This window comes from Pan troglodytes, chromosome 11, assembly GCF_028858775.2.
Source record: "Pan troglodytes isolate AG18354 chromosome 11, NHGRI_mPanTro3-v2.0_pri, whole genome shotgun sequence".
Taxonomy (NCBI): Eukaryota; Metazoa; Chordata; class Mammalia; order Primates; family Hominidae; genus Pan; species Pan troglodytes.
This window is the reverse complement of record NC_072409.2, coordinates 82,423,862-82,447,682: the sequence shown is the minus strand read 5'-3', so window position 1 is coordinate 82,447,682 and position 23,821 is coordinate 82,423,862. Positions and strand designations below refer to the sequence as shown.

The 23,821-nt window shown below is 39.1% G+C and overlaps 1 protein-coding gene across 3 annotated transcripts in view; it reads left to right on the top strand.

Annotated features, from left to right (window-relative positions):
- Window positions 1–23,194, top strand: part of ANKRD18B (ankyrin repeat domain 18B) — a 51,881-nt gene extending 28,687 nt beyond the window's left edge. The window contains exons 13-22 of one of the 3 annotated variants that reach the window (XR_010148717.1): window positions 3,183–3,295; window positions 5,528–5,657; window positions 13,688–13,969; window positions 14,572–14,783; window positions 16,136–16,358; window positions 18,712–18,757; window positions 19,782–19,835; window positions 20,672–20,760; window positions 22,314–22,486; window positions 22,639–23,194. Coding sequence is in view for 2 of the 3 variants with exons in the window: in XM_063787850.1 (XP_063643920.1) it covers window positions 3,183–3,295; window positions 5,528–5,657; window positions 13,688–13,969; window positions 14,572–14,783; window positions 16,136–16,358; window positions 18,712–18,757; window positions 19,782–19,835; window positions 20,672–20,760; window positions 22,391–22,486; window positions 22,639–22,911 (1,518 nt within the window). In the remaining variant the exon portion in view is untranslated. Of the gene's footprint in view, window positions 1–3,182; window positions 3,296–5,527; window positions 5,658–13,687; window positions 13,970–14,571; window positions 14,784–16,135; window positions 16,359–18,711; window positions 18,758–19,781; window positions 19,836–20,671; window positions 20,761–22,313; window positions 22,487–22,638 lie in introns of those variants that run through there. The other 2 variants (XM_063787850.1, XM_063787849.1) reach the window with 2 other exon arrangements.
- Window positions 23,195–23,821: the final 627 nt, after the last annotated feature.

The window sequence follows — 23,821 nt, the reverse complement described above, 5'->3', positions numbered from 1 at the left end:
TCTGCTGGTCATGTCAGTTATGTACTACTCAATCCAGGAGGTGCTGTTTCCATTGTAGTACATACATGACTGTTGCCCACTGAGTCACACAGAGAGAAGAGTAAGCTATAAATTATACACTCGCCATTTGCTGCCACTTTCAGTGGTGTGAAGAATGATTCAGTGCATCTATAGGAGGCCACTTCCATTAGAATGCCACCTCCCTAACACATACAACGGTCAAGAGATAAAAAAACAGTGAAAATTATCATGCTAATAGCAAATATTGTCTGTAGCTCACTATGTACATGTACTCTTCTAAGTGCTTCTAAGCAAATTTTACCTGTAGCTCACCATGCACCTCATACTCTTCTAAGTGCTTCACGTCAGTCCCTGGTTTAATCTTCCCAACATCCCAGTGAAGTAGATGGTATTATTCTCTCCATTTCATAGATAAAGAACCGGAGACACGGAAAATTAATTTGCTCAAGGTCGCACGGCTAGTATCTGGTAGATCTGGGATTCAGACCCAGCCCTTCTGGCTTCTGTGTAGAACTGCCTCTCAAACCATTCCATGGAACACCTGGTTGGTGAGGTGGCTTATGCCAGTAATTCTAGCACTTGGGGAAGCTGAGGCAAGAACAGTGCTTGAGCCCAGGAATTTGAGACCAGCCAGAGCAATATAAGTGAGACCCTGACTCTACAAAAAAAAAAAAAAAAAAAAAAAAATTAAACAGCTGGGGCATGGTGGTGCATGCCTGTAATCCCAGCTACGTTGGAGGCTGTGGTAGGAGGGTCGCTTGAGCTCAGAATATCAAGGCTGCAGTGAGCGGTGATCAAGCCACTGCACTCCAGCCTGGGTAACAGAGCAAGCTCTGTCTCATAAATAAAACGTTTTGTATAGATTCCCATAGAATTGAGTTAGACATCAGGCATAGAATTATTAGCCACTTTGATGTCTGCCTTGGGAGTAAAACATATAATAAGGGGCAGCTTTAAACCATCTCAATCAATAACCTCTAACTTCTCCAGAAGGTTCTTATTTCATGAATTCCTAAGCAGGAGACTACCTGGATTAAGACATTTGGTGGACACCATTCTGAGATGAAGAATCTCGATCAGGAAGAAGGGAGATCTCTACTTACTGAAGCTTCCCAATGACATAGTTGAGTGTCCCCCAAAAGGAACTTTAGAACAAGATGTTCATCATGCCATATCTCTATGGAAAAGGAAATTCTTTAAAAGAAAAGAAAGGCAAACAATTGATAATCTGATTCTCATGGGAAAGTTTTCATTATAAAAGAAAAAAGGGCTGGGCGCCGTGGCTCACATCTGTAATCCCAACACTTTGGGAGGCTGAGGTGGGTGGATTACCTGAGGTCAGAAGTACAAGAAGAGCCTGGCCAACATGGTGAAACCCTGTCTCTACTAAAAATACAAAAATTAGCTGGTGGTGTGCAACTGTAGCCCCAGCTACTTGGGAGGCTGAGGCAGGAGAATCACTTGAACCCAGGAGGTGGAAGTTGCAGTGAGCCGACATGGCACCACTGCACTCTAGCCTGGATGACAGAGTGTGACTCCATCTCAAAAAAAAATAAATAAATAAGAAAAAGAAAAAGAAAAAACGGACAAAATATGCTGGTCCAAAAAAGAAGAAAGAGAGAGAGAGAGAGAAAGAAAGAGAGAAAGAAAGAAGGAAAAAGAAAGAAAGAAAGAAAAAGAAAGGACAAAGCAAAGTATACTGGTGAATATCCTAAGGGTGAGACAGCCCCCCTTCAAGATTAGAAAATAACAGTGTACTCAAAGTAACATCCATAAGAATCAACATAAAATAGACAAGATTCACTATCTACAAAAGTAATCTGCACCAAGTAGCAAATGTGTAAGTGTGTGGTTGAGAATATTGTCTATAATATGTGTACTAGAGGGAAGAGTCCTCAGTAAAAAGGTCAGAGCTGGAAATTTATATTAGGGAATCCAGGTTAACGTTTTGAGATATTAGGAGTTCTGAGAGAATTTAAAAAGAAGAGTAGCAGCCAGGCATGGTGGCTCACACCTGTAATTCCAGCACTTTGGGAGGCCGAGGAGGGCAGATCATGTGGTAAGGAGTTCAATACCAGCGTGGCCAACATTGTGAAACACCATCTCTACTAAAAACACAAACAATTAGCTGGGTGAGGTGGTGTTGCAGAATCAGGAGGACCAGAGAGAGACCTTGGGGTGTACACAGGAGGATATCTTTATCGAGTGTACTCAGACCCAGCGGACTCAACATCTGACAAACTGGGCCCAGAACAAAGACAGCACTTGACTTTTATACACCCTTCAAAAATGAGGTGGGCTAGCTTGAAGCAGGCTTACAGTTACAGTGGTGTGAAAGCACGGATACAGAGGCAGAACAATTAATTAAATTGTGACAGGTTCATAACTTAGGATTACACATGACTTTTGCCAAGCAACCCAGATGTCTGTTACCTAGGTTTTGCTCTAAAGAGCCTTGCACTGGTTTATCTCAAGTTTCAATATAAAAACACAATAAGTGATGAAAAATAGATCTCTGGATGAGACCCTGTGTCATAGAGTCCAATGGAAGGGGAGAAACAGGATAATAGAAAAGCCACAAAAAGCAGACAAAAGTTATTATTTGTGTATTATAGAAAAAAATAAACTTTGTTTAAAGAGAAATGGTTAATAGACAGGGAAAAACTGAAACCTACAGGTGAATACTTACAGAGAATGACAGTATTTAGCTCAGCCTGAAGGTAGATGAGGATCAAAAATGTAATGGGAACTGGATAAGAGTTTTCTAAAAATCATCTTAGTGAGATGTAATTTAATTTGGAATATCTTAAACTATTAATGACAATGTTTCTAGAGCATCTTTAAAAACTAAAATGTAAATATAACTACTCTTAATTCATCTTACTAACCCTTAGTACTTTATGTGTAAAAACTCTCATTTTTAACAAACATTTTTGGCAGTTTAAATTTCAGAAAAGGTAATGATGAAAGTGTGAATCTTTTTTAGCTGTTTTAAGAAAATGACTAGTTTTGAAATCTCATTATTGGCATCAGGTTTGTAAAATGCACTTTATACAACCGCCTAAATACATATTATTCATCAACTTATGAGAAATAATATTTTTAAGATAGAAGAGGGTCTCTAGATTTTACAAAAATAATTTTAAACACTTTTTTTCAAGCCTGAAGAAAAACATGAAGAATTCAGAAAACTTTCTGAATTAATATCATTACTGAACTATACTGCGGATCAAATAAGAAAGAAAAATCGTGAATTAGAAGAAGAGGCAACTGGGTATGGTTTTCATATTGTAGAACATTTTAACCATTTAGTAATTGATTTAACTCTAACTTTACTTGACTAAAACTTTGATACAAATTCATTTTATGTCTTCATTTTAATAATTAAATGAATTCTGTTTTAAAATGTATTTCAGAAACTCACAACACAACTTTATAGGCATGTGAGCAGGAGTCCATGACCCTTGGACTTTTTTGTTGGAATTATTTAAAAAATCAAATTTCAGTATAAAAACACAATAAGTGATGAAAAATAGATCTCTGGATGAGACCCTGTGTCATAGAGTCCAATGGAAGGGGAGAAACGGGGTGGAAGTCAGCTGAGCTGCTGGGGCGAGGTTGGGATGAAAAAATTTATATAAAAATATGTGAAAAAAGAAACAACACAATCTGAAATTTTTTTGAATGCCAAAACATTACGCCTATTTTTATTTATTTATTTATTTATCTTTTGAGACAGAGTGTGGCTCTGTCACCCAGGCTGGAGTGCAATGACGTGATCTCGGCTCACTGCAACCTCTGCCACCTGGGTTCAAGTGATTCTCTTGCCTCAGCCTCCTGAGTAGCTATGATTACAGGTGTGCACCACCCTGCCTGGCTAATTTTTGTATTTTTAGTAGAGATGGGGTTTCACTATGTTGGTCAGGCTGGTCTCGAACTCCTGACCTCATGATCCACCTGCCTCAGCCTCCCAAAGTTGGCATGAGCCACTGCGCTTAGCAATGTATTCTTTAATGATTTTGAAAACAATAATGACAATGCTTTGGACATGTAATGTCAAGTGCACTTTTCATTATCTAGTTTGAATTTTTATTTCTGAAGATATTTTTGCTGTATTTGGTCATCTTTTCTTCCTTTTGTAATATTCTTCTCTGCTGCATTCAAATTTTTTAAAGACCTATTTGTGTCCTTCTTTAACATCAAAATTTATCTTGATATATAGCTTGTATTTTGTTTCTGCTTCTTTGTTTTTCTTTTAGATATAAAACATATCATGGAAATTTACTCATTTTACATGGGTACCTCCATTGTATACATGAAGTATACATCTTATTAAACTTCTGTTTTACAGAAATAAATTTTATATATAGAAAAAGTATAAACTAAAGAAAAAGAGTAAAATGAGCATTCATGTTTTGATCACAGACTTTTTTTTAAAAAATGGAATGTGTCTTTGAAGCCCTGAACACAGCTACTTTTCCATGTATTTACTGAGCACTTAAGTTGGTTTTCTGATTCTAATCAACATTTTTCTGCCATTGTCTTTCTCTACATGGTTTTGTATCTTTCATTTTGTTGACATTATGTCAGTAAAGATCTCTAGATCTCTTCTTCAAAGTCTTTAAATCATCACATATCTCTCTCCACCTTTCCTTTTTTCTAAAACTGCCTGTTTTCTTTTTCTCCTCAATTCAGACATTAAAGATGTTTTCTTCTCTTTTTCTACATTGAATAATGTCCTGTGCTTTTTGGGTGTACTTTTTTTGCTTCTTATAGACTGTGGTCAACGGATATCAAAATGTATTTTTGTGTCTTTTTCATACATATATGTGTTTTACTTTTTTAAAATCTTGGTTACTCATCTCTTGGTTATGCCTTATATTTACTAATACGTTATTTCATCTTAGCATACCAACATGGATATGAATAGTTTATTTATAAAAAACTGTATGGTTAGGCCAGGTGTGGTGGCTCATGCCTGTAATCCCAGCAATTTGGGAGGCCAAGGCAGGTAGATCATTTGAGGTCAGGAGTTCAAAACCAGCCTGACCAACATGGTGAACCCCATCTCTACTAAAAATACAAAATTAGCCAAGCATGGTGGCACATGCCTGTAATCCCAGCTTACTTGGGAGGCTGAGACAGGAGAATCACTTGAACCCAGGAAGCAGAAGTTGCAGTGAGCCATGATCACGCCATCACACTTCAGCCTGAGCAAAAAGAGTGAAGTTCCATCTCAAAAAACAAAACAAAACAAAACAAAACAAAAAAACTGTATGGCTATTATCACTTTACCTGCTATATATACCATAAAATTGTTCTTCATATTATTTATATAAGATTATAATTCATATAGAATGCTTTCAAACTATGTTCAGTTGAAACTGAGAGGATCATAGTTTATAGATTTGTTTCTTTGATATGCCATAACATAATATCTGTTTAAACAATTATTAAATATTTACTCTTAAAAATACTTGACTTACTAGTTCTTACATTTCTGCAGATATAAGAAATGCCTAGAAATGACAATAAATATGTTAAATGCATTTGCAAATGAAGACTTCAGTTGCCATGGAGACTTAAATACAGACCAACTGAAAATGGATATTCTGTTTAAGAAGCTAAAACAGAAGGTAATTTAAAAAAATTATTATTTTATCTTAAGGTCTAGATTACATGTGTGAGAGGTACAGGTTTGTTACATAGGTAAATGTGTGCCATGATGGTTTGCTGCACGTATCAATCCATCACCTAGGTATTAAGCCCCGTAGGCATTAGCTATTAATCTTGATGCTCTCCCTCCTGACCCCAACAAGCCCCAGTGTTTGTTATTCCCCCTCCAAGTCCATGTGTTCTCATCATTCAGCTCCCACTTATAAGTGAGAAGTTGCAGTGTTTGGTTTTTTGTTCCTGTGTTAGTTTGCTGAGGATAACAGCTTCGAGTTCATCCATGTCCCTGCAAAAAGCATGATCTCATTCATAGTATTCGTAGTATTCCATGATGTATATACACCACATTTTTTAATCCTGTCTATCATTGATGGACATCTGGGTTGATTCCATGTCTTTGCTATTGTGAATAGTGCTGCAATGAACATACAAATACATGTATCTTTATAATACAATAATTTATATTTAAACATAAGGTAATTTTAAATCAGTTTGGGGATTAAAATTATGTAATTTGGAGAAATATTAATGATGGATAAACCCAAATTCAGCCAAAATACATCTAAGGAGGTTGATTCTGAGCCAGTATGGTGACTGTGGCCCTGGATTACCCAATCTCAAGAGCTCTTGAGAATGCTTCATGAGACAGTCACATTACAGTTTGGTTTTGTACATTTCCAGCAGACAGAGTTGTAGGGAAAACCATAAATCAATATGAGGAAGGCATACATTGGCTCAGCCTAAAAGTGGGACATCAAAAAGGAGGGGCTAACAAGTCATAGGTGGGTTTTAAGGATTCTTTAGGTGACAATTGATAAACAAAATCTGTTGTCTAAAACTGGAAATAGGTATAAAGGAAGGCCTTAATTAAGATAAGGTCATTATGGAGGTTAAGGTTCTTATTATGTAGATGAAGCCTCCTAGCTGGCAGTCCTCAGAGAAAATAGAGGGTAAATATATCTTTTCAGACTTGAAACGCATCAGGATCTTAGTTTATCTTCCCTAGATCTGGGAAGACCTAGAAGGGGAGAGATTGTGCTACATTAATGAAGACTTCTTACAGATGCAAATTCCCCCACAGACGGCAGCTTTGTACGGCCATTTCAATCTCTTGGCCCTGCAACAGCCATTTCAAAATATGTCAAAAAATATATATTTGGGGGTAAAATACTTTGATTTTTTTTCAGCTTCTTCTCTCTGTGATGCTGTACCAGAATCAGGTTAGAAAGTAAACCACATTATAAGAGTTAATAAAACCCATCTGATGAGATTTGATTGTTTGAAGGGTGTGATTCCCAGACCCTTTAGATAGAAATTGGGGCAAAAGAATACAAGGTCTTGCTCCTCAATATAAATCTCTCAGTGCTTTAAGCAGTGACAGATTTTTCATTTAATTTTACAGACTTGATACTAATAAAAAGATACTTTAAAATATATATATGTATATATTTTTCTATACAAAAGACATGCTGTTGATTCTCTTATGTCTTGAACCCTGGCCAGTGATCTGAAACGAAGCAGCCCATGTCTCCAGATCACTAGTACCAAATAAATTTTGGGGTGTAACAGGTTTATTGAGAAGTAATTAACATACCATGCAATTCACTCATTTAAAATATACAAGTCATTCAATTTTAGTATTTTCAGAGTTATGTAATCATCATTACATCAATTTTAGAACACTTTCATCACCTTAAAAACAAACCCCACATCATTTAGCTATCTTCACTAGTTTTCCCTTCCTCCCTCAGCCCTAGGGAACCACCCACCTTCTTTGTATAGATTTGCGTATAAGCCTCTGAAATAAAAAGCAAGTGGTCGACTCGGACTGGCTTATTTCACTTAGCATAATTTTTCATGCCGCATCTGTGCTGTAGCAGGTATTGATGCAGGGCTTTCACTCCTTAGTTCAGCTAAATCTGGGTTCTTCTCTCATGACCAGGAAAAATTAGCCATGTGGACCCATTGAAGGGTGAGAAGGACAGAATTTATTAAGTGAAAGGGAAGCTCTCAGCAAAGAGAGGGGTCCTGCAAACAGATTTCCACCTCACAATTGAATACCAGGACAGGCACACATGAGCTGAAGAGGCCAGGCTCCTCCTCTGCATAAGGCATGAATTCTTGGTGGCTCCACCCCAACACCCCAGTGCATGTGGGCCTCCAGTCTGCTGCTGGCATGTCCAGGCAAGCCCCTGTGCAGGTTCCCTTATCTGCACCGGATGTTTTATCTGGTGTAGACACTTGTGGGCCTGGAGATTCTCTGGGGACCCTTCCATATCTGCCTAGGCATTTTGCTGTCTCCTGCTTCTATCAGTATCAGTACTAAATTTCTTCTTATTGCTGAGTAATATTCCATTGTATGGATACATCAAACATTTTATGTAACCATTCATGAGGTGATGGACCTTTGGGTTCTTTCCACTTTTTGACTCTTATTAATAATGCTGCTGTAGGCCAGGTGTGTTGGCTCACACCTGTAATCCCAGCACTTTGGGAGGCCGAGGCAGGTGGATCACGAGGTCAGGAGTTCAAGAGCATCCTGGCCAACATGGTGAAACCCTGTCTCTACTAAAAATACAAAAATTAGCTGGGCATGGTGGTGTGTGCCTGTAATCCCAGGTACTGAGGAGACTGAGGCAGGAGAATTGCTTGACCCCAGACCCAGGAGGCAGAGGTTGCAGTGAGCTGAGATCACGCCACTGCACTCCAGCCTGGGCTACAGAACAAGACTCCGTCTCAAAAAATATATAGTAATAATGCTGCTGTAAACATTTATGTATGAGTTTTTGTGCTTGCATATGTTTTTATTTTTGTGGAGTATATACTTATGACTGGAATTTCTGGGTCATACAGTAACTTCATGCCTAACCTTTTGAGGAGCTGACAGTTTGTTTTCCAAAGTGGCTGCACCACTTTACATCCCCAGCAGCATTGGATAAGGGCTTTAATTTGTTTACATTTTTCCTAACACTTATTTTCTCTTTTTTATTGAACAAAGATTTGGTCCTGTGGTGTGAAGTGATACCACAAGGTGGTTTTGATTTACATTTTCCTAATGACTAATTACATTAAGCATCTATTAATGTGCTTATTATCCATCTTTATATCTTCTTTGCAGAAATATCTATTCAAATTCTTTGCCCATTTGTTAAATTGGGTTATCTTGTTATTTATGAATGGCAAGGGTTCTTTATATATCCTATATATGTAAGTCCCTTATCAGATATACGCTTTTCAAATACTTTCTTCTACTCAGTGTCTTACCTTTTCAGTTCTTCATACTGTCTTCTCAGGCACAGCAGTTTTCAATTTTGAAGTTCATTGAATCCATTTTTCCTTTGGAGTCATGGTTAAGAAAACACTGCCAAATGCAGTCACAAAGATTTATGCCAATGTTTTCTTCTGAGAGTTTTATAGTTTTAGCTGTTACAGTTAACTGTTTTGAGTTAATTTTTAAATATGGTATTAGGTGAGAGTCCAACTTTATAATTTTTTTTGCACATGGATACCCAGTTGTTCCAATATCATTTATTGAAAAGACTATTCTTTTCCCATTCTGTTTTTTTGTTAACCTTGTATAAAATCAATTGACTGTAAATGTGCAGGTTTATTTTTAGATTATCAATTCTTAGTTTATGTCTATTCTTAGTTTATGTCTATTCTTATACCAGGACCAAATTGAATTTACTGAGAAAATTTTTTCAATCATGTTGCATATTACCAGTTGTCTTATGTCATAATAAAAATTAAATGTAGTAGAATATCTTTAACTTCACCTTTTGTGTCTCAAAGGAGTCTGTGGCCAGCTTATACCTTACTTACTCTAAGACATGATGGCAAGTCAGGCTTACAAGACACACTATTTCTTTTTTTCTCCATTTAAACCTTTAGTCTCTTATCCAGTGCCTCCCTCTATAGTTTCATTTTCAGTAAATTTTGGTCACAGTATCTGCTGAAATAGTCTACTATTTAGTGCCTTATGTTTTACTAACTCATTATAATTCATAGAATCATCCATAGATGTTTACCATCCAGGAAGGAGGAGTTTAAGTCTGAGCTGCCAGCTTTCCTCAGTGGAAATCAAGTGAAGTCATCATCTTTCAGTTCACAGATCCTCTTTCCACCTGGCATCTTGTTCTGTTGTGTAACACTGTGGCTAATCCTTTTCTTGGTGCAGATCTTGCATTCTCAGAAACCATGGTTTCTGTATTGACCTCCTTTTACTGAAACAGAGATGCACAGCTCTGCTTTCTAGCTCAGTAGAGGATTCTTGGAATAAAAAGTTTAACTCATTCCAAGAAAAAGTTTTAGGAGTGCAGCACTTAAAAATCAGGTAATATTCAGGCAATTTATCAGAGACAAATAGTAGATTAGTATTTTGAATTTCAAAATTTCAGAGCCAAGTTGTGTGCTATAGAGAAGCATTGTGGTATAATACAGAGATGGGATGGTCTTAACTTCTCCATGCAAACAAACGTGAAGTAAGGTAAAGGAGAAATTGCATTTGATGTTTTAACACTCAAAGTATGCTGTGTTTATTTTACTTCTGTGAAGAGTAAAAGTCATTCCATAATTTTCTCCTTATTTCCTCATTGAGAAAAAGGAAAATGAAAATCGAATACTAGATTGATTAATAAATACTCAAAGCTTCTTCTTTTAGAATTTTCATTAATTGAAATCAGGTAAATGTCTGATTTTGGTTATGTAACCAAGTATTTCCAGTTGTTTTTCAAATCATATGTCTTCTTGCTTTGCAGTCTTATTTCCTAACTTGAGGGGAAATTGTAAGGAGACACCCTTGCCTTATTATCAGAGTTCATAATTGAAGGGGGTTTTAGGAAAAGTTCCTCCTCAGCAGCTTACATCTCTCTCCTGGTTATCTGCTGCTTCTCAATTATGTTTGTCATCAATAAATTAATCTCAACATTTATTAGATCCTACTTTAAAGGAGACTCTTTCCTGCTACCTAAGTTGTTTCCTGTTGTCTCTTTTTAAAACTTATTTTTCTAACAATTACTCAGAGTTTTGTGGCTTAAAAGAAAAACATTTATTTTGTTCATGAACCTGTGGTTTGGAAAAAGATTGGCCAGGACAGCTTGTCTCTGCTCCCCTCAGCTTCCCTAGGAAGTTGGAGAAATTGAATCATCTGAAGCTTTGCTCTCCCATGTGTTTGATGGTTGATGCTGGCCATTGGCTGGAACCTCGGCTGGGGCAGGCAGCATGAACACTGACACTGGCACTCCCAGGCTGTCTTTGTGGACTGATCTCTCTCACAATCTGGGGGCTGAGTTCGAAGGGAAAGCAGTCTGAGATAGGGAAGCTACATGGTATCCCTTTTACTGCATTCTATTCATTAGGAGAAGGCCATCAGTAAGGATGGCCCATATTCTATTCTTTTAATGGGATGAATATAGATTCTCTTTTGTTTTAATTGACATGTATATACATAATTATGGGCTATAGGGTGACATTTTGATAAATTTATATAGTGCATAATGATCAAGCTAACTAGCATATTTACTACTTCTTACTACTTCAATCATTTTTCATTTCTTTGAATTGTGAACATTCAAAATCTTCTAGCTTTTTAAAAATATTCAATAAATCATAGTTAACCATATTCACTCTACAATGCCACAGAACATCAGAACTCATTCCTCTTATCTAACTGTAATTCTGTATCCATTAACCAGACTCCCCTCTCCTACTTCTATGAGCTTTTTTGTTGTTAAGAGACAGGGTCTTGCTAGTGTAGTCTGGGCTCTGGGCAACTGTAGAGTCATCCAGGCTAGAGACAGTGATTTGATCATAGCTCACTGCAGCCTCAAACCTGATGGGCCCATGTCATCCTCCGACCTCACCCTCCTGAGCAGCTAGGATTATGGGCGTGTACCATTGCACCTGTCTGATTTTTTACTTTGTAGAGATGTCTCTCTATGTTGCTCAGGCTGCTCTGGAACTTTTGGCTTCAAGTGATTCTCCTGCCTCGGTCTTTCAAAGTGCTAGGAAATTACAGGCATCAGCCATGTTGCCCAGCCCTCAATTTTTCTTTAGCTCCCACACATGAGTGAGAATGTGCAGTATTTATCTTTCTGTGTCTGCACTTAACATAATATCCTCCAGACTGATCCACGTGGCTACAAGTAAGAAGATTTCATTTTTTTATATGGTGAGTATTCCATTGTGTATGTGTACCACAATTTTTTTGTCCATTCATTTGTTGATGGACATGTAGGTTGATTTTATACATTAGCTGTTGTGAATAGTGCTACAGTAAACATGTGAGGAAAAGTATCCTTGTGATCTATTGTTTTCTTTTCTATTGCCTGAATACCCAGTAGTGGGGTTGCTGGATCCCTTGGCAGTTCCATTGTTCATTTTTTGAGAAAACTTCATATTGTTTTCTATAGTAGCTGCACTAATTTACCTTCCCACCAACAGCATGTAAGAGTTTACTGTTCTCTGAAACCTCACCAGCACTTTTTTTTGTGTTTTCTCTGATAGCCATTTATTGAAATGGAGCAAGATTATATCACATTGTAGGTTTGATTTGTATTTCCCTGATGATTAGTGATACTGAACATTTTTAAATGTATTTATTGGCCATTTGTATTTCTTTTTTTTCTCTTAAAAAAAGAGAAATATCTAATCAGATCTTTTGCCTAGTTTTGAACTCAGATTATTTTTGTTTACTGTCAGGGTGTTTGAGTTCCTTGTGTATTTTGGATATTTGTCCTTTATTAGATGAATAGCTTGAAAATGTTTTCTTCCATTCTACAGGTTTTCTCTTCACTCAGTTGTAGTACCATTTGTCTATCATTTGTTTGTTGCCTATGCTTCTGATGTCTTACCTATACAAATCTTTGTGCAGACTAATGTCCTGAAGCATTTTCCCTATGTTTACTTATAATAGTTTGATAACTTTGGGCCTTACATTTCAATCTTCAATTGATTCTGAGTTTATTTTGCTATATGGTGTTAGATAGGAAGCTAGTATCATTCTTCATATGGATAGTTTACCAGTGCCATTCATTTGAAGAGGGTGTCCTTTCCCCAATGTATGTTCTTGGCACCTTATTCCAAAATAAGTTGGCTGTAAATATGTGGATTTGTTTCTGGGTGTTGTATTCTATGGCCTTTACCCCAAGAATCATTACTTCTTAAAATGCAATTCAAATTAGCATGAAACATTTGCGGTTTAGGGAAAGGCTTATGGCATCAGAATCCTTATTTACAGGATTCATTATTTTGTGTTTTTTGAGATATGGTCTTTGTCTATCATCTAGGCAGAAGTGCAGTGATGTGGTCATAATTCACTGCAGCCCTGAACTCTGGGTACAAGCCATCCTTTTGCCTCAGTCTCCCAACTAGCTGGGTCTACAGGCCTGAGCCACCATGCCTGGCTAATTTTTTAAATTTGTTTTTTTGTAGAGATGGGGGTCTCACTATGTTGCTCTGGCTGATCTCAAATTCCTGGCCTCCAGTGATCTTTCTGCCACAGCCTCCTAAAGTGCTGGGATTACAAGCATGAGCCACCATGCCTAGCGTAGAGTATTATATTATTTTCAAAGTCTTATTCTGGGAGCCATTTATTGACTTTGGCCTAAATAACTCAATATGATATCTCTGAAAGGTTTTTTGACAAATTTTGGGAAATGATGATGAGGGAAGAGGGTTAGACACTTTTTACTAAGAGATAACTTAGTGCCATTTAAGGAGGAACAAAAATGAATTATCAGAAAAATAAAAGTAAAAGCAAGTGAAAAAGTTCTGTGGCAAAGATGATGTCAGTAAAGCATATTTTTGTGACTCATGATAGCTTTAACTTTGTTCTTAAAATTCTGAGTAATTTAAGGGTTCACATTTGAAGAATCTACTACATTATAGATAACATTTTATTGCAAGTGGATGCATTTCAAATTTTGCTATTGGTTTTGTATTAGATTATTCTCAGCCTACTTCATTATCAAGCTCTATTATTTTATTAATGCAGTTTGATGATCTTATGGCTGAGAAGGAAGCTGTATCTTCAAAATGTGTCAATTTGGACAAAGACAATGAAGTTCTTCATCAGGAGTTATTATCTATGAGAAAAGTACAAGAGAAATGTGAAAAACTTGAGAAGGATAAAAAGATGTTGGAAGAAGAAGTATTAAATCTTAAGACACATATGGAAAAAGATATGGTAGAACTTGGTAAAGTACAAGAATATAAATCGGAGCTGGATGAAAGGGCAACGCAGGCAATAGAAAAATTAGAAGAAATCCATTTACAGGTTAGTTTTTAAAATCAGGTAAGTTTATCTGTAATGGGCTTTCATTTATTTCACTGCAAACTGTATTTTGGATGTGTATATATTGTGTTTCCTCTGCCTCTCTTACGGCAATTTCCTTTGTAGAGTTCTAGAAAAAAGTGACGTTTCTTCTTTTTAAATATTTAAATTTCCATTATTATTATAACAAAATCAATCTTTCAAAGTAATAATTCTCACTATACAGTAAAAGGGGGAATTTGATGATTAAGACCAGTTGGCATAAGATAAAACTGTGATTTATAAATTATATGATACTTTTGAATTAGTCTTAAGCTACGTTGTTCATTGTTCACTTTTTAAAATTATAAATGGATTCTATTACTTTTTATAGGACCAGATTACATTAATACTAACATAATTATGATTTCAAATTTTTATAAATCAGACAATTCTGAATTCAGTTATTAGTTTTGTTGATATTGCTGATAAATATTTTAAGCTTCAGCCTCTTTTTAACATATTCAAAATTGCTCTTCGAATCACTGATTCAAAATGAAAGGCAACAAACCTATGGTAATTAACTTATAATTGTTTTAAAAGTGCATTATTTTCATTTGTTTTAGAAACAAGCAGAATATGAAAAACAATTAGAGCAGTTAAACAAGGACAATATGGCTTCACTAAAAAAGAAGGAACTCACACTTAAAGATGTGGAATGTAAATTCTCCAAAATGAAAACAGCTTATGAAGATGTTACAACTGAATTAGAAGAATATAAGGAAGCCTTTGCAGTAGCATTGAAAGCTAACAGTTCCATGTCAGAAAAAATAATGAAGTAAGTCAAAACATATACTCATAGAAAATGAATTAAACTCATTAATTTGTTTTGAAAGCATAATTTTTAGTGAGATGCCTTCAGGAGATCAGTAGGAAGTGAATGCTAATTTGATAATGTAATTTTGGAAAATAATGTTAGTAAATAATCCCTCCTTTAAAATGTTCATCAAGGATAGTTTCTCTCTTCTCTTTTTTTGCTTTTGTGTGGCTTTTTTCCCCTGAAAAGTCTCATGTAGTTAGCCTGACCAGTTAGTTTTTTTCACTAAGTATTTTTGAAGCTTTCTGATAAATAAAGTGATCTTGTTATAAAATTACTTGTCAGAATTTTCCTAAATGGGAATATTAATGAGTTTAATTTATTTTTTGGTAGATCACAACCTGAACCCAAAGTGTCAAGTGATACTGCTACTCTGGGCACATCCTGGCACTCAGGCAGGGACTGTTTTTGAGTGTGATCTTTAGGTGTTATCACTAGAGGGTACCTCAAGAAAGACTATTTGTGTAACATTTTCAAGGTGTTACATAAAGGCATCCTTGTGAAAGAGGGAATAATTATCACAGGAACGAAAAGAAGGGTAATCCACAAGGTGGTTCAAAAATAACACCTTGTTCAGCCTGAAGGGCTGTGTGGAAGGCAGAAAGAACAAGCCCCCCTCCAGTGCCTTGGTCACGGTGTTGAGGGCTAATTGCCTTCAGAGATGCTTTAGTTCTTTTTGATCACCAGCCAACCAGTCTAGTTCTCCCCCAGGAGTTGTTGCTCTGAGTTATTCCTCAGTGCCAAATACTTAAGTGTTCTTAGAGAATGGGTGAAATGTACAAGGGTGAAACCTGAAACTGGTTTACTAAACACAAGTATTTCTAGATTATTTTTGTTCATTTTAGTTTCCTTAATCTACATTATTTAAGGAGTACAACATGATGTTTTCATATAATTATTTATAGTGAAGTAGTTCTTATAGTCAAGCAAATTAACATAATCATTTTCCCACATAGTTACCCTTTAAATACAAGTATATCTAAAGGAATCTTTAGAATCTTATAAGTAGAGCTATTTTAGAAGGCAGCTAGGTTACCTGTTGAGCTGTACATCACTGATAGCCATTTCTCTTCCCTGTCTACTTTGAACTGCTTGTTCAGTAGAAATCACCTTAGAAACACATATACTTATTTAGAATGATTTTAAAATTACCGTTACTTACAAGAGGTGTGCTCTCACATATCATCGTGTGAAAACACTGTTTAATGGGTAATTTGGTTTACTCTCAGGGCAACTTTTTAAAAAATGCAAGTCATTAAGAATCATTCAAGGTAGAATGAAATACTAAGCATTTGTCTTTGCTCTCTTTACAGATCGGATAAGAAAATAGCAGTGATCAGCACCAAGCTCTTTATGGAGAAAGAGCGGATGGAATATTTTCTCAGCACTCTTCCTATGAGGCCAGACCCAGAGTTACCTTGTGTTGAAAATCTTAATAGTATAGAACTCAACAGAAAATATATTCCCAAAACGGCCATAAGAATTCCTACTCCAAACCCACAGACTTCAAATAACTGCAAGAACTCCTTGACTGAGGTTAGTTATATGACCATTTCTCTTTTGGGTTTCATTTCTCTAATATAATTCTTGTTTATAATTTGGTGAAATACTGAGTTGTTCTGTTGACTTATGCATGTTAAGTTAAGATTATAATTAGCTGTGTTAACACAGAAAGGAAATGGAAACTTTACATTTTTTAATTCCCTGGAGCTCTCATTTTCAAGAGACACCCATTTGCTAACTTTATTCAATAAATGTGGTTAAACTGACACATTTAAAATTTCTCTAAAAGCTGCATTTGTTAGGTTTTAAAAAATGCATGTTATTGCCTAATAACTGATGGTATACTTTGAAATGCTTTGTCTTACTCTACGTGATTGTAGTTTGTCTCTGGTTCATATCACTTTTTTTTTTTTTTTTTTTTTTTGAGATGGAGTCTCACTCTGTTGCCTAGGCTACAGTGCAGTGGCATGATCTCAGCTAATTGCAACCTCTGCCTCCTGGGTTCAAGTGATTCTCTTGCCTCAGCCTCCCAAGTAGCTGGGACTACAGGTGCCTGCCACCACACCTGGCTAATTTTTGTATTTTTAGTAGAGATAGGATTTCACCATATTGGCCAGGCAGGTCTCGAACTGACCTTGCTATCCACCCACATCAGCCTCCCAAAGTGCTGGGATTACAGGGGTGAGCCTCTGTGCCCAGCCCATACTATTTTTAAAGTTTATTTGCACCAACTTAACTCTTTCCACCCATAATCACAAGTGAATGACAGGCAACCAAACACTTAACAACATATAGATATTTATTATTTAATAGAACCCAAAATAAGTGCATTTTATGAATTAAATAAAACACCGAAAGTTCATTTCCATTTTTCTGTTAAAACCTTTGTGCTCGGCCAGGTGTGGTGGCTCACGCCTGTAATCTCAGCATTTTGGGAGGCTGAAGCAGGCAGATCACCTGAGGACAGGAGTTTGATACCAGCCTGGCCAACATGATGAAACCCCATCTCTACTAAAACTACAAAAATTAGCCAGGTGTGGTGGCAGGCACCTGTAATCCCACATGCAGCAACCCCATTACTATACTAGGGATATACCTAAAGGAAAATAAATCATTGTAACAAAAAGATACATGCACATGTATGTTCATTGCAGCACTATTCACAATAATAAAGACATGGAGTCAATCCAGGTGCACCCAAGGTAGATTGAAAATCCAAGGTAGATTGGAAAATTCCATATATACCAAATACTATGCAGCCATGAAAAGAACAAAATCATGTCCTTTGCAGCAACATGGATACAGCTGGAATCCACTATCCTAAGCAAACTAACGCAGAAACAGAAACCAAATATCTCATTTGCACTCATATGTGGGAGCTACACATTAGGTGCCCATTGACATAAACATGGGAACAATAGACACCAGGAAATAAGAATGGGGAGGGACAGAGTGGGCCAGGGTTGAAAAACTGCTTCTTGGGTCCTATGCTCACTACCTGTGTGATGGGTTCAATTGTACTCCAAACCTCAGCATTCCTCAATATACTTTTGGAAGAAACTTACACAGGTACCACTTTAATTTAGAATACAAACTAGAAAAAAAAAAAGAAAACTTTACTATACATATTTTTTTCAGTAAGTAAAGAATATAAATTTCTTTTTAAGAGAAAATTTATTGAAGTAAAAAATGGATTAAACTTTTATAAAGGACAGAGTTTTGCTAAGAATTTCAAAGCAATGCATTCATTGCAAAATATGACTTTAATTGTTTAACCTTTTTTTTCTTTTTTTTTTGAGATGGAGTTTCGCTCTGTCACTAGGCTGGAGTGCCGTGGCATGATCTCGGCTCACTGCAACCTCCACCTCCTGGGTTCAAGCCATTTTCCTGCCTCAGCCTCCTGAGTAGCTGGGACTAGAGGCATGCACCACCACACCCAGCTAATTTTTGTATTTTTAGTAGAGATAGGGTTTCATCATGTTGGCCAGGATGGTCTCGATCTCTTGACCTCGTGATCTGCCCACATTTGCCTCCCAAAGTGCTGGGATTACAGGCGTGAGCTGCCATGCCCGGTCATTGTTTAACCTTTGTACTAATAAAACACCACCTTTCTAAAATTATGTATATCCGATAGACCAATATTACCTATTTTTGTCAGATTACTCTAAACAGCATTACACAGATACATCCTCTATTATCTAAACTTAGAATAAGTAGAAATTTTACTTTACTTATGTGATTATTTTTCTATTTAAGCAAACTTCGTGTTATGTCTAGTCACTAAAAATACTAAAGGCCACATTTTGTAAGTGATATGTTAATCTCATGATAATGTCTCTTGTTTAACTTAAACATTATTATTATTATTATTTTTTACTTATTTTAGATGGAGCTGGACTGTGCAGAACAAATAATTACAGAAACAAAGAAAAGTATGTTGCCAAAATGTATTAATTAAATTTAGGTTTATTTTAGTAATAAAGTGTAAATTGCAAATGGCATTCCTTTTCATTGTTGGGTTAGTAGATACTACGTTCAGTATCTTTTTCTTACACACATCTAATGAAAGATGTGAAAACAAAAACTTTCACAGTGAAGAGTATACTTATGCATCATTAATTCATCATGTGCCGTAGCTTAAAAAATTCCCAAGAAGTGGATCCATCTCTTTTTTACTGGTTCTACAATTTCTTCACTTTTGCCATCCTCATGGAACTGTCAGCTAGCACACTGAAACGATTCTCCAAAAACAAAGGCATCAATTGGCTTACATCTGTTCTCAGGAAAAGTTCCAAAAATTTCACCATGAAATAAAAACACCCATGTCAATGTAATTCTTGTCAGGTTACTCAGCCTTGTCTCTCACCACTTACTGCATTCTGCCCTTTGCTCTAGCACCAAAGTGGACAGAGTAGAACTCTGCAGGGCTCTTTGTTACCTCAGGATCTTTGCCTTCGCCTCTTCCCTCTTTCTGGCAAGATTTTCCTCATCCTTCAGTCATCAACCTATGTATCCCCTCCACAAGAAAGCCCATGATATTGACACAAAAGTGGGATAGATGTCCCATCTGTGTGTTCCAGTAGTGCCCTGCTGTATACCTGTCATGATATCTATGACTGTATATGGACATTACCTGCCGGTCTTTTAGGTTATAGCATATGACTATTGGGAGGTGGACCATGCCATCTTCAACTTGTAATTCCAGTGCTGGCTCTAGTACCTTAGCACGTGGCTGTTGAGTGCATGAATGAAGAATGAAAAAGCTGTGATATTTAACCACAATTAGAATTAGTGCCATGTGTAAATGATTTAATAGTAATCTTGTATTGTAATTGCATGTACATATTTCTCATTCTTATTAACTCTGATAACGTTCTCAACTCTACATTTTAAACTTACACTTCGTTAACTGAAATGTTTTAGGTAAAGAATATAATCCTTTCTTTTTCTTTCCAGCTTTTGCTGTGTTGGGCCCTTGCTCCTATCTACTTTCTTCTCTAGAATCCACTGGTAAGCCACATCTATTGAAGAGAATATTTAACCATAAAATCTTAAGGAAAAGTTGTATGATTTAAAAGATCATAAAACTTTATTACTGGGCTATTTACATGAAATTTTAATTGTTTCTCATAAAATATAAAACATCACAATCTTTACTAAAGTAGAATATTTTCATATCATATGATGTATATTTATATGTTATTTTAAATGATGTTTTTTAGCCTCCTTAAGTTTTAAGTGGATCTTGCAAATGAACACCAGTGTTATTGAGTTTGGCGTACTCAAATTGCCTGAATGTCAGCTGTTTAAACAGCCAAACAACCAAGTCATCATTGATACTGTAGTAAAGGTCATCAAAGCCGTCTTTGCATTTTACACTTTTTATTACCATATATAGTAGGAGACTTAAAGAGTATCTGCCAGGTTTGTCCATACTAGCGTTATGATTTTCTTTTTGTAGTTCAATAGTATTTTGTGTGGAGATACTTTGAAGCTCTGTAAATATCTGGTTACTCCTCAAAACCCACTAGATTTAGCATTTCATGGATGACTTGTGTTTGAACAAGTATTACTGTGATGGTTGCCAGATGATTATTTTTCTTACTTTCTTCTTTGTTCTACATGGAGAAATAAAACCAATAAATAAAGGAGAAGGGAAAGTCATGATTCTGGTGCTCCAGTTCCCAAAGATTAGGCCAGTGGTAGACATTTCAAGCTGACTTTATGTCTTTTTGATTTGTCCCCATTACTCTGTCAGCACTTTTTTACTTTCTGGCACAAGGTGTTCTAAACTAATGTATTTTCTCTGCGGCAACCCTAGAATGAGTAATTTTTCTTAAAAGCAGAGTTGGAGCCACCGAGGAAGCACAGGCGAGCTCTTCCCATCGTGCACTCACTAGTCCCCAACAGAAGAACTGCTGCTGCATCTACTGAGGTACAAAGAAACTAGCAAAGGGCCTTCTAGCTGTCTGGGGACAGTCCTCATGTGGTCCCTGGCTCAGCCTCAAGGGTTCTTGATTAGTCTCCCTGCAGCCTCTGCGCTGTGTCTCTAGATCGGGGCTCTGTGGGAAGGGCCCTGGGGGACCCAGCAGCACAGGGTGTCTTGTCTGCCAAATGTCCCTCCCTTCCTCCCATTCTGACACTCAGGAATAGGGAAGATGGCATGTCCAGGCAGTGCCAGGCCACCTCATTGTCTCCTTTCAGATGGGCCCAGAGGGCCTTGTGGGGTGAGTGTGAAGCTGGGTACCTGGAGCCTGAGGCTGACTCCCTCCCTGTGTCTTGGAGGAGAGGCCTTGCAGCCCAAGAAAACCCCCCGGGCCTGACCCCTGGGCACACATGCAGGGAGGGAGGGTCTGTGGGCTGATGGCAGCATTGTAATGAGACTTTGAACACAGCTGCTCAAGGGCCTCGTCAGTGGACCATGGTCAGAGATGACCTAGCCATCAGGACCTGGCCAGTTGGGACCTGATCAGCAGGGACCTGGTTAGCGGTGGCCTCCTCAGTGAAGGCCTCACCCAGTGGGTACCTTGTGACCTAGTCATTGGAAGCCTAGTCAGTGGGGACCTGGTCAGTGGTGGCCTTATTAGTGGGGCCTGATCGGTTGGAACATAAACAATAAAAAACTGGTCAGTGGGGTGTATTCAGTATATTAGGGGTCTGGTCAGTGTGGGGCCTTAGTGGCTTGGAGCCTGGTCAGTGAGAGCCTGGTCAGAGGGGGCTCAGTCAGCTGGGGACTGATCCATGGAGAATTATTCAGTGGGGGTGAGGTGAGTGGCAACCTGGTAAATTGTGGTCTTGTCAGTGGGAACCCAGTCAGTGGGGACCAGGTCAGTGGGAAATTGGTCAGTGGGGTCTGGTCCATGAGGCCTACTAATGGGGGCCTGGTTACGGAGACATGGTCAGTGGGGACTTGGTCAGTGGAACCTGGTCAATGGAGGAGTGCTCATTAGGGGCCTCGTTGGGGGCACCTGGTCAGTAGGAACCTGGCCAGTTAGCCGATGTGTGACCTCAGGCAGGGGTTTTGTCTGTGGAGTCTCCTTGCCTCCATCTGTAGGGAAGGTGAGTCAGGGCACCCTGGAGGGTGCCTGGAAAGAGAACGTGAGAAGATGTATTGAATTCAGCACTGCTTGGCAGACCTCCAACTTTACACAGTACCTGGGTTCCACCTAGAGAGGGTGCCAGCCCTCTCTGCTCTGCTCGGCGCCCCTCCTCTGTCTGCATCCCCAGGACCACCCTTGGTGGAGAGGGCAGAAATTGGGGAGCACCTGTGGGAGGCTCTAATCCTGGCCCTGGGCCCTGGTGGTGACAGTGATGAGGACCTGGGTGCACCTGTGAGTGGAGCAGCTAGGCCTGGCCAGAGAAGCAAGACAAACACACCCATATGTACACACACACACACACACACACGCATACACAAACACAATGCATGCACACATGTCAGTTCAGGGGATAGAGGACACTGACTCTGGGCCCTCTTGACCCAAGCAGGCTCCTGTTGTGGTGGGTTGTGTCATCCCACGATGTCACTCTTGCTGAGTCCCCATCGCCTCTGTGTTTTGGAGCAGTTAGAGACACACAGCAGTCTCTGTGAGTGGCTCTGCGTGAAGGATTGTTTTCTAGGTGAGATGCACATCTCAACACAGCTGACTGCTCAGACTCAGGTGAGTGGGACCTGCTCTCTTCTCTTCCTCCTGGCTTGGGGACAGTCACTATCAAGTGGGTGTTTTGGCCTCTGGGCAGCTACTGAGGGTAATACCTGAGCACTCACTGGGTGCCTGTTCTGTGCTGACAGTCATCTCATTCATCCTTGCAGCAATTCCATTCTGCATCTCCTCTGGACACCCCCAGGACCACCAGGACAACCCCATCATGGCCCTGTCACCAGGCCCAGTCTGGCTCCATGATAACCAAGATGCAGGTCCAGAGACAACCGCCCTACTTGGTGCCTGCATCTGACCCCCCTTGGTGGGTAGTGACCAGCCCAACATGGAAGAAGCCAGGGCAGCATGCAGCCAGCTGCCTTGCAGCCCCAGATGGCACCTGGGCCTTGGGAAGTCATTGTCAAAGTGGAAGCTGGAAACTTTGATGTCCCTGGAGGGAAGGGTGAACGTGGCATCTGAACAACCCTGGCAGCCAGCAGCATCTTCTCATCCAACCTGTGGGACAGAGGCCCCCTGCTTGGGAACGAGATCCATACCTAAAGGGTCCTGGCCCAGTCAGGCCTCATCCTGGGCCCTGGGAGGGGAGGGGCACTATGGGCCCCCCAGCAGCAGTCAGCATTACCACCCAGGGGACTCAGCCTTCTGTGGCCCTGGCCAGAGTTAGAATTTGGCCCAAGACAGGACAAGCTCACTCAGAGCAGGGTGTCAGTACCCAGGACCTGTGCATGCCAGGCAAGGCCAAGCTGGCTCAAGGAGCAACCAGCCACCTCTGCAAGGGTGTGCCTGGAGCAGATGGACCAGCCACCAGCCTCACCCACTCAAGGAATCAGGGGTGACCAGGTTCCCACAGCCTGAGGGGCTGCCACTTGACGGCTGATGGAGTGGAGGCCTGAGGAAAAGCAGATGGCACTGGGGCCCTACCTCCAGGGCAGAATAACTGATTTACCCTGACTGGCAGCGAGTGAGGTTGGTGGCTGGTGCACCTGCTCCTGGCACACCCTTGCAGAGGTGGCTGGTTGCTCTTTGAGCCAGCTTGGCCTTGCCTGGCATGCACAGGCCTCAATGCAACCACTGTGCTGCAGATGGAGCCACATAGAGGAAATGAGCAGCAGGCTCAGGAGCAGGGTGTGCGCTGCCTTTGGGGCTCCAGTCCATGCATGAGGGCTCCTACAGAACTGTGGGCTTCTTGGGTGCCAAGAGGCAGACCACAGGCCATCTTGAGAAGGACTCCATGTTCAAGTGCAGAAAGGGCCCAATCTGGTGGATGAACCACACGGCCAGCTTTTGGGTGCAGGCACAGTGCCACATCTTCCATCACTTCCTGATGTGTCCACC